The sequence below is a fragment of the Staurois parvus genome, unplaced genomic scaffold (genome assembly GCF_062004578.1).
Source record: "Staurois parvus isolate SC_StPar_1 unplaced genomic scaffold, SC_StPar_1.0 ptg000425l, whole genome shotgun sequence".
Lineage (NCBI taxonomy): Eukaryota > Metazoa > Chordata > Amphibia > Anura > Ranidae > Staurois > Staurois parvus.
The window spans coordinates 612,363-626,037 of NW_028318221.1; the positions used below are offsets into that span (position 1 = coordinate 612,363).

A 13,675-nucleotide genomic window follows, 5' to 3' on the forward strand; every position below is an offset into this window, starting at 1 on the left:
GGAGACCTGAGAATCTGTGGCAAGACTTGCTGTTCACAGATGCTCTCCATCCAATCTGACAGAGCTTGAGCTATTTTGCAAAGAAGAATGGGCAAAAATTTCACTCTCTAGTTGTGCAAAGCTGGTACAGACATACCCAAAAAGACTTGCAACTGTAATTGCAGCAAAAGGTGGTTCTACAAAGTATTGACTCGGGCTGAATACAAATGCACACCACACGTATTTATTAGTAAAAAATTTTGAAAACCACTTTGTGTTGCTCTATCACATTACATATACGTTTTTGATTGTAACATGAAAAAATTTGGAAAATGTCAAAGGGTATGAATTCTTTTTCAAGGCGTTGTACAGTTTCAGTAACTTGGCACACAGTGACTTGATCCATATTACATCTTGCAAATCCAAAACTTGTGCAGATCGTAACAGATGAACGAACATCAGATAGGTAAAACAAAAATCATAGTGTGTCTAGCTCCAGCAGAATATAGTATATGTGGTGAATGGAGGCTAAAGCATGAAGGATGCTACACAGAGCATCCTCTGGCTACAAAATGAGGTAGGTACAAAATTATTAAAGGCAAACAGACAATGTATGTGTAATATTATGGTTGATAGGGAAACCCCTGTCTTGGGGGTGCAATAGTTGCAAAACATCCAAGAGTTGATGTGCATGCAAACTTTTCTGGCTGCCGCAGAAGACATCTGGGACAGACAAACAGAAGTATCCTTGGTATGGTCTAATGTTAAAATTGCCACCTAAGACCTTAACAAACTCCTCCTCCAACCTAGCCAGCAAAGTATCTAGGAATAAAATATGGTAGGTGTTGGGGAAATAGACATTTGCCAGGGTGAAAGTCACAATATTTATACAAACCGGAATCTGCCATCCGCATCTGAGTCTGAGGCAAGGAACTGCCATGCTATCGACTTGGAAAGTAAGATGCTCATTCCTTTAGATTTGGAAAACTGGGAAGGGCTATGATGTACTATAAAAAAAAACTACTGTTCTTCAGTTTTGGGAATTCTGTCTACTCAGAAATGTGTTTCTTGCAGAAAAGCAATGTGAGCTCTCTGTCTTTGGAGGTCACTAATGCACATAGTCTGCTTTTCCTGTGAATTTAAGTCTTTCACATTCCATGACACAACTCTTAAGTGTCATGTTAAAAGGATAAGGGTAACGGGTCTATGCTTTTGAGGAAGAGAATAAAAAAAAAGGGATCACAATGCCATATAGGCTGTTTCTGTCACTGTAAGTGGAGTTGTACTCACTGTGGGTTCCAGTTGATCAGAGAGGAGAGAGGTATCCCTGTGTTCAGAGTGTGTCAGCACCTGCAGCTGAGGCAGGGGATCCACTGCTCACACATCTGCCTGCATTTATGTGGATCTGTTCTTCCTCATTATAGGTGATGTCCAGCAACAGAGTAAGAGTGCAGGAGGCAGGGTGACAGTCCGCTAAGTGGGGAGAAAAGATGCATGCTGTTTCTGCTGTTATTCCCTCCGGTCTGCAGCAGCAAAGGTACTGTCTGAGCTGCGACAGGTAATTCACATGGGGTTCCAGGACCTGCTGCCGGCACCAACAGTGGAAGCTGTTGGCTGCATTTGGAAAGAAAGCAATCCACGGCAACAGCAGTACTAGGCTGTGGAGGCTTCCTCCTTCAAGTCATTCCCCTGGGCAGGCAAATTAGGATCAGTAAGTGACTACGGTAAGGCTGCTAAGGGTATAAAGGCCTGGGAGCTCAGCAGTACCCTGACTCCTTCAGGTTGAGACTATGCCCCTATCCAGCTCTTTTTTTTTTTTTTTTTTTTTAACATTCTACTGAGCTGGCCAGAACTAGTTCTTGGGGGAGCCAATTCCACATTTTCACAGCTTACTGTGAAGAAGCCTTTCCATACAGTATGTGAAGATTCAATCTCCTTTCCTTCAGACGTAAAGAATGCCCCATGTCCTTTGTGATTACCTTAAAGCTAATAACTCTCCACAAAGTTTACTGTGTTATGTATTTATACAGGTGAACATAATCCCCCATAAATGCCCCTTTTCAAGAGGATAAATTTAGTTCAACTAATCTTTACTTATAGCTCAGCTTCTTCATGCCTTTTTTGGAGTTTGGCTGCCCTTCTCTGCACTTTTTCTAGTTCTCCAATATCCTTTTTGTGAACTGGTGCCCAAAACTAAACTGCACATTCTACTCTGTTCCTCCTGCAGCTGGCAGTATGTAACCATATGTTTCCTCAAATGCACTGCTGTGTCCATCAGTGACTTTGGGAAAAATGTTTACCGTGTGTACAAACAACCTATTATTGTATTTCTTTCTGGCATTTTGCTGTTATGTGCTGTTTATTCTTTTTTTTCAGTCATGAAATTAATGGAACACACTCCTTACAGAGAGATGATGTACAGCACGAAATCTGCAAGCCTGCTGATAAATCCACAGACCAGAGGCCATGTAAAATAGATATAATTTTTACTAAAAAGTTCAGAAATCTCTGAGAACAGCTTTTAATTCTATGAATAATTGTTGTAAAATCTAAAATACTGAAAGTCATTTAAGAATTATGATGTTTAAAAATGATTTTTAAACTTATCCTATGGCTAGCTTTTAGGTAGACAAAGCGGACACCATTTTTTTTCTTTTGTTTGTATTCATTTTTTCTCTTTTTTTATATCAGATCCCAGTGTATCTCCTCAAGTGCTTAGTGAATACAAGGAACTGCCTGAGCAAGCTGATGACCAGCAGAAAGATGATCCACGAGTGGGGTACTAAGTGTCCTTTAGTAAAAAATGTTAATTAGCGCATGCTTATATAAAAACCTCTAGCTCAGCATGAGATATAAAAATATTCATTTTTAGTTAAAAATCTTGCAGTATGTTTACAAGCCTCTATCTAACTACTCTTATATCCACTTTTTAAATTTAAATATATTCCATGGCAGATTTCTTCTTATACCCTCTGGTACCTCAAGCCCATCTTAAATTCTTGAATCTCATATCTCATCTTTAGTTATAGCCCAGATGCACGCTTAATACAGTTTACAAAAGGGAAAAGTATTGGACTGCGCCTTGCAGGAGGAAATGATGTGGGAATATTTGTTGCTGCTGTTCAAGAAGGGAGCCCTGCAGCAGTAGAGGGAATGAAGGAAGGTGACCAGATCCTGCAGGTAACTACAATATACAATAATACTTAGCTTTTTATAGACAGGCAAAAACATGTATGTGTCACTTTTTCAAAGAACAGATAATCTTGTGTTATATTAAATTATTTGTATAGTAATCAGTATATGCATCATAGCTGAAAAATGATTCTCTTTATTTGACAGTGATGTCATAGCTGTCTATGAAAGTTCTCATTTATTCATGTCATGGTATTGCTAATAGTAGTCAGTCACATTCATCTGGACTGCTTTTGTGATGTAGAGGATATTTCACAACTTATGCAAGCTACGTTTTTAGTTTTACTAATTGGGGTAGCTGTAATATATGTTCAGCTATAAAGATCAAGTCCAGGGGAATTTAATTAACTACTACTAGCTTTTGTATTGTGAGGTTTCCAATGCGCCTCTTGACGCTACTGGGTTGCGGTAACACACGTGTTTAACGTACTTTGTGCTAAGCAGCCCATTTATTTTGAATGTCAAGCAAAAACTAAATTTTTTTTAATGTAACACACTACATCACACAACACACCAAAATTTAAGTAGGTTATTAGTAAGAACTCTGCCATGAAGTCTTGACACTGTTGGGCTGGATCTGGAGACCTTGGAGATGGGGCTTTGTTGCTAGGGAATGTATATGCAGGAAATTACAGTGTAGTTTATATTATATATTAGACCAGGGTCCCAGCAGATGAAAGTGATATTTGACAATGTAATTTGAATAAATGAGGGATTGTTGCACATGCATTGGAGATTGGATCCTAAAGGATCCGAGGGGTTATTGAAAATGAGTTTGGGCCTGGCCACAAATGCTGGAAAATGGGTGCTGATGGGTTGTCGTTCTTGTTGGAGACTGGCTGCTGAGGGTTAATGCACCTAACCACCTATCCTAATGTACAGGACACCGGGAATTTGTCCTGGATGGCAGATACATTTCCCCGATATTTGGGGTGTGGTTTCGTTAAGGGGGACAATTGCAGTACTCTCTAGATGGTTAAATTTGTATTAGGGTCCTGACTACCAGGACTTTGGTCCCAAAGGGGGTAAGCAGAGGGAAGTCAGCAGGTGTGTCAGGGAAGTGAATGGGAGAGAGAATCACAAGCTGTGTGGCAAGTGTGGGGGTATGGGCTGCTGACCCCCCAATGTGGCCTGCCTCGCACTCTTACTATGGAGGACCCTAACCCCTGTATGGGACCGAAGATTAATGGTGAGCTTTTGGTTTAGCTTCTGATACCACGTTTTGGACTGTTTATAGACTTTGGCTGAAGTAAGCTGTCTTTTTGTTTGTCCGTGATCCAAATAAATTAACTGTTTTGCTTTCACCAAACTGGCTGGTGGTCATTCCAGGGCTACCCCAGATTACACTAGGTACTGAGAAGTTGAAGCAAATACATTGGATATTGAGTACTGAGTTGTTATGGCTCATGATGCTGAGGGGTTAATATACATAAAGTGTGTACTGAACATCACTGGGGACTGTATGGTGAGGAGATAATGCACATGGGCTAATGGTTCGGTGCTTAAGGGTTAATATACATAGGCTGAGGACTGGGAATTGAGGAGTTATCACTTAAACACTGAGGGCTTGGTGCTGAGGGGTTAACACACATGAGTTGGGGACTGGGCACTAAAGGGTTAATGAATACAGATCACTGGGTCTGCACTGCCCCACAACCTTATGGATTGTGAAAGAATGATCCTGCCATGAAGGGAGGGTGGAGGTTGGCTTGCAGGGGTTGGCAGTAAGAGTGGGGTACAATAGTGTGCCAAGAAGGAGGGGGGGGTGGAGTACAGATAGAAGGAGAGAGGGGGTTTTTCGGGGTACAGAGGTCAGCAGACGGGGGTTTGGGTGTACAGAGGTGAACAGACAGGGAGGGGGTTTGGGGGATAGCAGATGGGGGGGGTTGGAGTACAGCAGTGGGCAGATGGGGGGGGGGGTGTACAGAGATGAGAGAGGGGGCTCAGGGGTACACATGTGAGCATAGCAGGAGTTGGGGTACAGAGGTGAGCAGAAGGGTTCTGGGGTGCAGAAAGTAGCAGGGGGGTTTGGGGTCCAAATGTGAGCAGAGTGGGATTGGGGTGAGGTTAAAAGAGAGGGGAATGTGTCATGTGATTTTGCAGCCTATTCATTTGAATAGACTGCAAATCGCACTGGCACACTTCATGCACTATTGTTTTTTATCTATTAGAGCGTACAACACCAAACCACATGATACTACAGTACAATGCAGCTTGTGCCTTCAAATTCACTGCACTGTGTTTGGGATGCCTTTAACAATGCAATGGCACCCACGTGCAGATTGCAAGGGCAGTGTGATCACCTGCAGTGCTGGAAAGGTTCATGGAGCGTGTCTTTCCAGCACCATGTTCTTGTATGAACCGGCCCTAGTCCCGGACCCTCTTTTTACATTGCGCCATGCCAAAAACACACTGCGTTTGCTAATGTACCATTAACATTACCATTATAAATTAATGACACAACTGTGCATCTGCTAAAGAGCAGTGCGTTTGCATGTTGGGTTTTTTATGTGATTTCATGTGTGTTTCCCGGCATGCAGTAATTTGAACCAAGGCTTACCTGGGGTGCCTCAAGCCTGAAAATACTTTTCAAGGGCGCCTTGACTGAAAAAAGGTTGAGAAACCCTGATCTACAAATGTGTTCCCTGTTCTGGAGCAAGAGCCAACTCTAACACCGATTTCGGCATCCGTATCTAGCTCAGTTTCAGGTCCCCAACGACCGGCCTATTTGACTGAAGCAAACTTCTATTCACCTATGTTGCATTCCTTGGACAGTTTACAGCCGTAGCCTCCCTGGCGGTATTCCCGAATGTAGCTCGGGGTAAAGTTTCAGTACCAAAAGCGGTAACCCCGAGCTACACTCGGGTTTACCATGCGGCGCTGCTCCGGCATCTGTTCTTCACTTACCTTGTCCTGCACTCCCGCGATGTCCCTCCTGCAGTTTCCCCGAAAATGTAATCCGGCAGATGCCGTCATCTGGGTTCCGTCCCCTGCGAGCGTCGGGATGTACGGGGGATGGAACGGCGGGAAATTTGAAAATGACAAAAAGTGACATTCACTAAATACACTAAAATCACATAGTAAAACATTACTGTATCAAACCATTTCACATACATTTTGTCCCTACTGCTTTGTCCTGTGCCCTGCCTGCATTTTTTCTGTTCTTATTGCCTGGAAACTGAGAAACGTCCATGGCATCCAAAAAGTGTCCCTTTAGGTCAAAATCGGTTTTAGACCAGCTAGAGAACAGCGATAGTAAATTAGAACCACTTGCAGAATTGAGTGATAATGATTTGTGGGGAAATTCGTCATCAGACACTGAAAACGATTTTGTGACTTTGCTCAGTGATGTGCGAACTTGGCACTATATTTCAAATTTCAGTGTTTTTGGTTTGATTATATTATTGAATTAAATTTATTATTATTATATTATTTTTTGATTAATAAATTATAATTTATGATTTCGTGTTTCAAATTTTATCATACCCAGGATGTTTACTAGACTCTTGTTCGGACAGATTTCAGTGAGTTATTCCTAAAAATTACAGGCCTACAATAAAAAAAATGCATATTTCCATTAAAAAAAAAAATGTACCGCTTTGAGCACAGAAGTATGGACATAATCAGACTGCTAGGGAGATTAATACAGCCATCTTTGTACAGGCCCCAGTAATGCCACACCATTTCTCCCATCCCATTATGCCAGTCTTAGAGAATGAAGAGGATATTGATGCAAAATTGGATGAAGCTGCAGAAGATTTTTCTTCCCCATATTGTCAATATATTGAAGTGGGATCTTCATGCAACATACTTGCTAACATTGAAAAACGTACTGCTTCTGTCCACAAAAACCTTGGCATTTTGAAGCATTACTCCCCTCTGCCTCGCATGTCTCTCTGGGTACAAAAAGACCCCCAAAACATTCCTGGTTTATGAACACACAGAATATGAAGTCTATGGTGTTTGAGTCACTCCTGAAATAATTTTCACTCCCTCAAAATCTTTGCTGAAAAAAAATTTCCAGAGAAGTGGGCTGATCCTGCCACCTCTGTCCTAAACAAACATCTCACTGTACCTATTGAAGATCTTCCTTCTTTCAAAGATTTTGAGGATAGAAAATTTGAGACGCTCCTTAATCTAGCAGGTCCAGCCCTGCTCTCCTTGGAATCTCATTATCTCAAACTGCAGCTAGCTGGACTAGGACAATGAACAACTAACAGACCTTGTATTTTAGGATCATGCTGTTAAACGACACAATTACAGCAGTTGCCTTCTGTTTTGCTTTTTTGTGTGAATGCTCTAGACAAAAGACAGAATGGTCCTAGACGGAATGAGTCTTATCTTCATTCACATGTGAAGAATCTTAAGCTTGGACAGCTGAAGCCTGCCTGCAAGAGGCACCTCACACGTATGCCTTTCCAAGGAAAATGTTTGTTCGATGAGGCACTTGACAAACTCAAGATGGGAACGTTCTACTTCCACAGTGGAAGGTCCTAAAACCCTGCTCAGGAGCCCCTAGCTCCCCTAAGCACAGAGCACCTGTCCGATCTAACCAGGCTTCAACTTCAAAACCTAAGTGCAGCCCTTCCTTTTGGTGCAAGCCTTGGCCCATCAAGTCCACCAAGCCTTCCCCAAAGCCCTCTTCACAATGAAGGGGCACTCTCACCTTAAATAGTGGGGGACATCTTAGATCTGTGGGTTTTAAAGGGGTACAAAAAAAGAGTTCAAAACTCTACCACCCCAGCATTCTTCTTTCAAATCAGCTAGAAGCTGACGAAGGCCAGTTAGCCTTGCAGAATGCCCTGAGCCACCCTTGTCCCTGGAGTTGTTGTGCCAATATCGCCACAAGACTATTTAAAAACAATTTCACTCAAATCTATTTACGGCAACTGTTAGAAATTCTGTATATAGCCCCACAGAACAAACAGTGCACAGTCCACATGTGTTTATCTGCTGCTTCATCCCAGTCTTAGTCCATAGTGTTCAATATTGAGTTGGCCCACCCTTTGCAGCTACAACAGCTTCAACTCTTCTGGGAAGGCTGTCCACAAGGTTTAGGAGTGTGTCTATGGGAATGTTTGACCATTCTTCCAGAAGCGCATTTGTGAGGTCAGGCACTGATGTCGGACGAGTTTGCTTGGCTTGCAGTCTATGCTCTAATTCATCCCAAAGGTGTTTTATCTGGTTGAAGTCAGGACTCTGTGCAGGACAGTCAAGTTCCTCCACCCCAAACTCGCTCATCCATGTCTTTATGGACCTTGCTTTGTGCACTGGTGCGCAGTCATGTTGGAACAGGAAGAGGCCATCTCCAAACTGTTCCCACAAAGTTGTGAGCATGAAATTGTCCAAAATGTGTTGCTGACGCCTTAAGAGTTCCCTTCAGCCTCCAACCCCTGAAAAATAACCCCACACCGTAATCCCCCCTCCAGCAAATTTTACACTTGACACAATGCAGTCAGGCAAGTATCATTCTCCTGGCAACCGCCAAACCCAGACACGTTCATCAGTTACCAGCGAGAAGCGTGAGAGAAGCGTGATTCATCACTCCACAGAACAGGTCTCCACTGCACCAGAGTCCAGTGCTTTAAACTACTGCATCTGACACTTTGCATTACACTTGTTGATGTAAGGCTTGGCTGCAGCTGCTTGATCATGGAAACCCATTTTGTGAAGCTTTCTACACACTAATCTGAAGGCCACACAATGTTTGGAGGTCTTTAGCTATTGACTCTGCAGAGAGTTGGTGACTTATGGCGACGGCATGCGCTGACTGTGCTCTGTCATTTTAAATGGACTACCACTTTGTGGCAGATTTGCTGTTGTTCCCAGTTGCTTCCACTTTGTTATATAACCACTGACAGTTGACCATGGAATATTTAGTAGCAAGGAAACTTGACGAACGGACTTGATGAAGTAAAACGCTTGAAATTACTGAGATGCTGTGAACTACCCTATCATTCACAAATGTTTATAGAAGCAGTCTGCATGCCTGGGTACTTGATTTTATACACCTGTGGCCATGGAGGTGATTGGAACACCTGAATTCAATGATTTGGAGGGGTGTCCCAATACTTTTGGCAATATAGTGTAGATGCAGCTACAAATTTATAAACACTGCATCTGTAGGCTAAAGAATATCTCTCTACTGAATGCTGATGTACAACAGTTGTTGCACAGAATACATGAACACTGTATTCCAACATCCCCACACAACTACTACTCCTAATATTAGTCCCATTTCGGATCTCCATTCTATAAATCTGTTTCTTGTACGCAATTTTGTCAGAGCATCTGCAATTATGTTATTAGTTTCACAATACGTAAGCACAATTAGATTTTGTTCAACCAGATCATGAATGTAATGATGTCTGACATCGATATACTTTTTTCAAGCAATTGATGTAACCACACAGCTTCTTGATGGGCATAGACAGCAGCAATGTATTCTGCCTCTGTAGAAGACAAAGCTACAGAGATCTGCTGCTTGCTGGACCAATATATAGTACCTATTTATTATTATTAGTTATTTATTTGAAAAAGTAACCACTTGTGGATTTGCAAGTGCTTAGGTCACCTGCCCAATCAAAGTCTACATATCCTGCAAGGTTCAAGTCGCCAATTGTAGACAGATTCAGACCAAGTCTTTCGTTTGCAATATCTCATGACTCTCTTTATGTCCAGTGTCTTTGATGTGGTTCACTCAAGCGTCTACAAAGAAACGGCATGGCAGCTGCGATGTCTGGACTTGTAGTGTTTGCATCTTCTTCCTACTAATGATCACTACAGCCAATATATAGCAATGCCCCCACTGCTTGTCTGTACTGATCATTTGTTAAATTCCCTCAACAAATTCCTCACGTAACTAATGTTGCATGGAATTTACAAGGCCAGTAATTGCTTCTTTGAGACAAGGAAAATACATGGCATCTGTGGGCATTCAAGACACTTATCTGCATGTTCCCATTTACCCACCTCATCAGCACTTTCTGCACTTTACAGTGGCAGACAACCACTTTCCGTTTGTCGTAGTGCCCTCTAGCATAACCTCTGCCCCCCAAGTGTTCACAAGGGCCTTAACACTTCTGCTTTCCCTGTTCAGATTGAGGATCACAGGCTAGCTAGACAGTCTAGGAAAGTGGGAAAAATAGTGCTGGACCCATAGGGTTATCTTAAAGTATTGATGTTGTTAATTATCTGGTTCCCAGGCAGGTAGCTTCTACACTCCAGAGGATCTCCACGGTCTCCTTGGTTTGTAGTTTAACCACTTTGCGCAGTACAATGTGAGCGGGCGTCAGCTACAGGCACAGTGACGTACTGGTATGTTGCTGTGGCTGTACCAACACAGGATGGCAACCTCCCTGCGGAATGCGGATCCTGGTAATCTGGACCCTGTGATCATGTGGTTGCTATACAATCACAATGTTAGCAAAGCAGTTATTATTATTATACTGGATTTCTATAGCGACAACAGTTTGCGCAACACTTTACAATGTGAGGGCAAAGAGTACAATACAATTAAATACAGGAGGAGTCAGCGGGCCTGCTCATTAGAGCTTACAATCTAGAAAGGGAGGGTTAAGTGATACAAAAGGTAGTAATTGTGGGGGATGGGCTAATGGAGAAAATACATGTACAGTTATGTGGAGGCAGGATAGGCTTCCCTGAAGGTCTGAATCAATCTGATTCATAAAATCTTTGCTTCTCTTCCTGGTGAGCTGTGATTGGCCCACAGCTCTCACATGGTAGATGAACCAATCACAGCACCCTGTACCATGTCATTAGCTATAGCCAATCACAGAACACTATTATTTTGCGCTGTCATGAACGTAACCAATTCATTACAGTTCAAAGCAAAGATTGCATTGCAGGAGCAATAATCTTTTTTGCTCCTGCAATGCAAAGGTAAAAAAAAGAAAAAGAAAATCCCTGATCACCCCCCCATCAGAGTAGTACAATGTTAGTATGTTAATGTTACTATGGTAACATTGAACTACTCTGATGAAAGTATTTTTTGTTTTTAAAATGGAAAAAAAAAAAAAAATAAGTTTGAGATGTTTTTTGTTTTCTTTTTTTTAAAGGATAAGTTAGCCTTTCGTTACATGTTACACCCATATTCAGGGTGCAACATGTAACATGTTACGATCGGATCAGCCCCCGCACCCCCCCCCCCCCGATCCCTGTTGTGACAGCAAGCAGGGGATCTTCTCCGCTCCACCTGCCTGCCTGGCCACGTCACTCATTCACAGTATTCTGTGAATGTGAAAACTACAAGTTTTGATAGCCTTTTGCAGCTGTTGGCTTGTAGTTTTCAATGAACTACCACAGCGCCGTGATAGTTCATTGAGCCTTCCTGTCAGCAAGCTTCTGCTTGCCCGTATGGGATGTACAAGCAAGCAGATATACTGACAAGGCGGGGAGAACTGCATGGCACCAGAGATCACACACACTTTAGATTAGCACATTTAGCCCTTTGATAGCCCCTATTAACACTTTGGTCACCCAGCCAGTGCCATTAGTACAGTGTCAGTATAAAAGCAATAAATATCAAGACAGCGCTCTTCCCAAAAACTAGCAATTCCTTATTTCTCCTCCATGTCATACTCTGAATATATGATGAATTAATTACCATTGAGAGGTTTTCTATCAGCTGAAGTCCATTGCCACAGAGTATTGCTCTCAGAGCATAAGCGATTATAGCTGGTGTATTTTTTGTCAGCATGCAGCTCTGATGCGTGGATTCAATCTATTTGGTGGTGGATTTTCACTTGGGTTAACATCATACAAGTTAAATAATTTTGAAGATTGGAGCACCTCACCATTGTTTCACTGATTGTTTCACCTATTGTTTCACCAATTTATTGACTTTTTTTCTTTTGTACACTTTCTCACAATATTTCTTGCCACTTTTGTTTATGGTTTGATGTTAATTATTTTAGGATATTAGTATGTTATGTTTTTGAACAGTTTTCCACGCATTTCAGTTTTGGCCACTTTCCCACACTTTTTTATTACAAGTTTTTTTTAGCACTTTTAGCATTACTATTTTTGGGTAGAGTGCTATAAACTTCCTTGGTTGTTTGCCCTGTTTGGGTATAATACATTTCTTTCCATCGGTTTACCAATTTGGTTCACGAATTGTTTGTTTTGTAATTAATTTTAAATACTTTTTTTATTTTTGTTGATGTTAATCACTTTAGGATATATTAATAATATGTCATGTTTTTGAATAGTTTTCCACACATTGGAGTTTTAGATACTTTCCCACACTTTATTTCAAGTTTTTTATAGTTTTTCAGCACTTTTGTATTATAAGAGATTTTTTTTGGAAGAACGCTGTCTTGATATTTATTGCTTTGGTTGGTTGCCCTGTTTGGGTTGATAGCGGCTCTCCTTAAACATATTCCTTATTTAAATTTTTTGTGCCTTACCATCAACATGGGCATTACAAATAAGAATGAATTGCGGTCATATTGGTCCACAGACCTGATTCAACATACGCCCATTTTCTCTGCTTTTACATATATGCCCAACAAGGAACATCAATGTACTGGTATGTCACTGGAATTTGAGTAGATATACCAGGATGATGCCTGCAGCTACAGGCATCATCCTGGTATAGTTTTTTTCAGCTGGTGGTTGGCTTTCATGTTAAAGCAATCCTAGCAGCTAATTAGCCGCTCAATCGCTTTAACAAGCAGCGGGAAGGGACATTTCCCTCCCCCCTACTGCCGCCTTCATGGCTTTCTCGGGTTCTCCCGTCCCACCAGGGAACTCCAGAATGCACACAGGCCTAGTACATTACCATAAAAAATGTTTAATAAAAAATAAAGTAGGGGTTGTACTCACAAACGACAATATAGTCAAGGCACATCATAAAGAACAGCTGGGTCAACACCGCGCTGAGTAACAGTCCGCAATAGGGAGTGTAGACATCCAATAGTCTGACGCATTTCGAGGACTTTCCTGTCCCTCAGAGCCAGAGCAAGTCCTCGAAACGCGTCAGCCTATTAGATGTCTACACTCCCTATTGCGGTGTTGACCCAGCCGCTCTTTATGATGTGCCTTGACTAAATTGTTGTTTGTGAGTACAACACCTACTTTATTTTTTATTAAACATTTTTTATGGTAATGCACTAGGCCTGTGCGCCCCCTGTTTTTTCTTTCCTCATTCAGTATATTTGGATTTCCCCGGTCTATTTGAGGGCAGCAAGGTGTGCATGTTCCAGGACATTCTTAATGTGGTTGTAGCCTGCATAGAGTCCATCCCCAAGCGCAGGAGCATTTGTGTTTGATAACCCAAGAATGCAGCCTGCAGTTCCATAGGCTGACCATAGAGCTGATCGGAGACCGGGATGGCTCCAATTATCTAAGAAACCAGAAGCAACGAGCATTTCATCATTTAATTTTTGTTGGAAAAAAACAGCACCATTTTAAAATTGGGAAAGCATCTGATCACACAGATCTTGGTGTGATCAGATACTTTAAAGGCAGAGGAGAGATCTAA

The 13,675-nt window shown here is 41.9% G+C and overlaps 1 protein-coding gene across 2 annotated transcripts in view; it reads left to right on the forward strand.

The window, feature by feature from the left end:
• The window catches only part of TJP3 (tight junction protein 3), a 246,948-nt gene that overhangs the window by 147,828 nt on the left and 85,445 nt on the right, over positions 1–13,675 (forward strand). For both annotated transcript variants that reach the window (XM_089687405.1, XM_089687404.1), the window contains exons 9-11: positions 2,356–2,447; positions 2,671–2,758; positions 3,003–3,159. In XM_089687405.1, coding sequence (XP_089543531.1) covers positions 2,356–2,447; positions 2,671–2,758; positions 3,003–3,159 — 337 coding nt within the window. The remainder of the gene's footprint in view (positions 1–2,355; positions 2,448–2,670; positions 2,759–3,002; positions 3,160–13,675) is intronic.